At 49.3% G+C, this 4,044-nt stretch overlaps 1 protein-coding gene across 1 annotated transcript in view; it reads right to left on the reverse strand.

Annotated features, from left to right (window-relative positions):
- Positions 3,182–4,044, reverse strand: part of LOC109947313 (uncharacterized protein K02A2.6-like) — a 4,330-nt gene continuing 3,467 nt past the window's right edge. The window contains exon 3 of the mRNA XM_020557254.1: positions 3,182–3,843. Within this exon, the coding sequence (XP_020412843.1) occupies positions 3,182–3,843 (662 nt within the window). The remainder of the gene's footprint in view (positions 3,844–4,044) is intronic.

The following is a 4,044-nucleotide window of genomic DNA, read 5'->3' on the forward strand; positions in this document are numbered from 1 at the left end:
TATATGCTCCCACAAATGCCCCCAGCTTCTGCATGGCGCTTGTGTGGCATGTAGGAGATGAAATTATTTTTTTCGGACTCTCCAACTGTGTCTGGGCTTTATTATGTGAGTTGGACTCCTTCGCAGATTGGATTCCCAATTGGTGTAGGCTTCTGACTGTTGTTGGAGTTGGATTCCCAGTAGGAATGAGTTTATGATTCCTTCTTGACCCGGGTTGTCCAACCTGTATAAATACAGGGCTTCTCTTCACTCTTTCTCACATTGCAAACTTAACTTCTCTACTTTCTAGCTTGAGAAAGATTTTGGAGAATTTGTACTGCTTGTTGAGGAGAGGAGTTGCCGTGCATCCCAAGTAAGTCGAGCCTATAAAAATATATATGTATGTATATATATATTTTTATTTTTATTTTGCAGCACGGAGATGGTCCAGCATGAGTTGCAATTCGTGAGCGATAGCTGCCAAATAGCTGGGGAATTGATGCTGGGATCAGATGGAGCATGATGTGCATGCTGGTCTTGGTGCTACATGGCCTGGGCTGGAGCATATGCGTGCTGGGCCTGAAGCAAGGGCGTGGAGGAGGATGGTGGTCTGCCCCCTGCCGAGGATGTCGAGAGATGGAAGCAGAATGGTCCGGACCCTGATGATCTATCTGCTGAATAGGATGAGTGCTTTGCTGAACCCCCACCAGAAAGGAAGGCCGATGTCAAGTCTTCGAGAACTCCAGCTACTTCTTTGCAGGCGAGGAATGTGTCTCCGTTGAGGAAGAAGCCAAGGTTCCCTTCTGCTGAGAAAACCCAAGTAGGAGCTATTCCTGCGTCATCTGCCAGAGTCAAACATCTTGTTGGTGCCGATAGCAAGAAGATTGGTGGTATGCGCAACATTAGGGATGTTCCCCTTAAGCCTCTTGCTGATGAGTTTGGAGATCGTGATCTGCTCCGCGACGTAGTTCGTGCACGGTCCAGGTCACCTGTTGAGAAGCCAAGAGATGCTGATTTTCCTCTCCGAAGTTCGGGTCGTTTGCACCAGTCGAAGAGTGGAGGTCGATGTGCGAGGTCTGCTCATCCATCCAACCATCATGATCCAACTGTTGAGTCACAAGCAGTCAAGGGTGGAGTTGATTCATCGTCGTCGGTTCCTTTGGAAGTAAGGTTAGCAGAGGCTAAGAAAGCAAGAGAGTCATCTGCTCGGGGAAAAAGTTCTTCTGCGACATCAGCGGCTGATCCAAAGGTGGACAAGCCTAGCCCTACAGGGGATGCAGACGTGTCTGATCTGCTCAAGACGCACTTTCTATCAAGTCCATCCGCTTGTGCTGAGCTGGTTGATCAAGTCCGTCAGGCTGGTGATCTCGGTACTTTTTCAAGTCTTTCCTTGGAAAAACAAAGAGAAGCAACATTTCATCTGCTTCAAAAAGGAGTGGTTTTTGCTGCGGAGACCATCCGGAACTCGTCGTCTGCTGTTGCCCCCTCTTCTGCTCAGCTTAGTGAGTTGGAGAAGAAGAATGCTGAGCTGGCTAGCAAGCTTTCTGCCGAGCAGACTCGTTATGAGAAGAAGACGTCTGATTTGCGGGCGATGATATCTGAGCTGAAGAGTTCCCTTACTGAGAAAGATTCCGAGCTGAGCTCTTCTGCTGTTGACTTGGCGAGTCGAAAAGATGCTTATTTCCGCCTTGAGCGCAAGAATGTCGACATCTCTCATAGTTATGACAAGCTTTTGGCTAGATTTCACGCCTATCATAAGTCTGCTGAAGAATCCAAGTCCGATGTTGTCATGGATGCGTACAAGTTGGGCTACTTGGACTGCACAATTGGATATGATCCCTTCTATACCATTGGAGATGAAGACATCGAAACGCTCTATCCTGACTTGCTCCCTGTGAAAGGTGAGGAGGCTAATGCTGCGAACACCGAAGGGGCTGAAGAGCAGGTGGCTGAAGACGCGGTAGCTGAAGAAGATGGAGCAGAGGATGATACAGCTGATGAGGCGGCGGCAGACGTCATAGATCATGCATGTGGAGCTGCTGAGAGCGTGGCTGATCAGGTGGACGCTGAAGAGGCTGCAGATCAGGGGTCTCCTGCTGGCGTTTCGGAGTAGACGAAGACTCCTTTATTTCTTTTCAGCTTTTGTAGTCTGCTTTTTGTTTAGAATAATTGGTCTTGTTTTGACCATCTTCTTTTTGTTTGAACTTGGCCGGTTGGTCGCTTTACTATGGAAATTTCAGTCTTTATTTTTTCAACTTCAATTTGCACATTGTCTTGTGAACTGCTTGAGTAACCGATTAGTGTCCTGCTGTGTATTTCCCTTGGGATTTTGGCAAAAGCCAGGGTCCCCCTTGAGGGACTCCGGGCGTGTTCTGCATTTTTCCAGAAAACGCTTTAAGACGCTTCTGGTCGTTGCCCTGCGTCTCCCTTAGGACGCTGCTTATGGACAACTGTCTGACTATCCTGCCCCCCTTAGGAAACGGATAGGAACCTGGATACCTCCCTTAAGAAATTCCTGGCGCACCCTGCAACCCCCTTAGGATGCTGCTTTGTGGGCTGCGTCTCCCGAAGGACGCTTTTGGTCGTCGCCCTGCGTCTCCCGAAGGACGCTTTTTATGGACAACTTTTTGACTATCCTGCCTCCCTTAAGAAACGGATAGGAACCTGGATATTTCCCGCAGAGAGCATGGTGACCCCCTTTTAAGAAATTCCCGGCGCACCCTGCGTCTCCCTTAGGACGCTTTTTTAGCGGGCCACGTCTCCAAACGGACGCGTTTTGTCGTCACCCTGCGTCTCCCTTAGGACGCTCCTTATGGGCAACTGTGTGACTATCCTGCCTCCCTTAGAAAACGGATAGGAACCTGGATACCTCCCTTAGGAAATTCCTGGCGCACCCTGCGTCTCCCTTAGGACGCTCCTTATGGGCAACTGTGTGACTATCCTGCCTCCCTTAGGAAACGGATAGGAACCTGGATATCTCCCTTAGGAAATTCCTGGCGCACCCTGCGTCTCCCTTAGGACGCTTTTTTAGCGGGCTACGTCTCCAAACGGACGCGTTTTGTCGTCACCCTGCGTCTCCCTTAGGACGCTCCTTATGGGCAACTGTCTTTTGTTGTGGCACATTCTGGAATTTGCAGTAGTTGCTTCTCTTTTTCAGAAATGTGCAGTACTCAGTCGTCTGCTGGGGACTGAGCAGGAAGCGTCATGGATAATATCTTTGGAGATGGTAGGCGTTCCATTGTCGCGGAATCTCCTTCCCTTCCATGGTGTCAAGCGTATAGCTTCCTCTGCCCCCGGACCGGCTGATTATGTAAGGGCCTTCCCAATTGGGTTTCATCTTTTTGGACCCTTGTCTTTGTGCAGTGATGAAGGCCTTTCTTAGCACAAGGTCGCCTGGTTGAAACTGTCTGATCTTGGCTCTTTTATCGTAGTAAGACTTCAACCGCTGTTGATAGGAGGCGACCCGGACAATGGCCTTCTCGCGCTCGCCTTCAAGTAAGTCAAGGTTGAGTCTCATCTGCTCGGAGTTCTGCTCAATACTGCCCACTTCGATGCCTATTGAGGGGACAGTGATGTGAGGAGGAATGATCGCTTCAGTTCCATAGGCGAGGGAAAACGGGGTTTCGCCAGTTGATCTTCGCTTGGTGGTGCGATAAGCCCATAGTACGCCAGGGAGCTCATCTACCCATTTTCCTTCGGCGCCTTCTAATCTCTTCTTTAGACAGTCCAATATTATTTTATTGGATGCCTCGGCCTGGCCGTTGCCTTGAGGATATCTTGGAGTAGATAAATGCTGCTTGATGCCGTACCTTTTGTAGAAGGCAGTGATCTGCTTGCCGATGAATTGCGAGCCATTGTCGGTGACTAGTGATTGTGGGCAGCCAAACCGGCAGATAATATTTCTCCAGATAAATCGTTCCACATCATCTTCTTTAGTAGAGGATAGAGCTTCGGCCTCGATCCATTTAGTAAAGTAATCAGTGGCGACGATCATCATTTCTTTCTTGGCAGGTGCCGTTGGCATGGAGCATCCAACTCCACAGGGGCTTTTACAAATTGAGTAAA

The sequence above is a fragment of the Prunus persica genome, chromosome G2 (genome assembly GCF_000346465.2).
Source record: "Prunus persica cultivar Lovell chromosome G2, Prunus_persica_NCBIv2, whole genome shotgun sequence".
Taxonomy (NCBI): Eukaryota; Viridiplantae; Streptophyta; class Magnoliopsida; order Rosales; family Rosaceae; genus Prunus; species Prunus persica.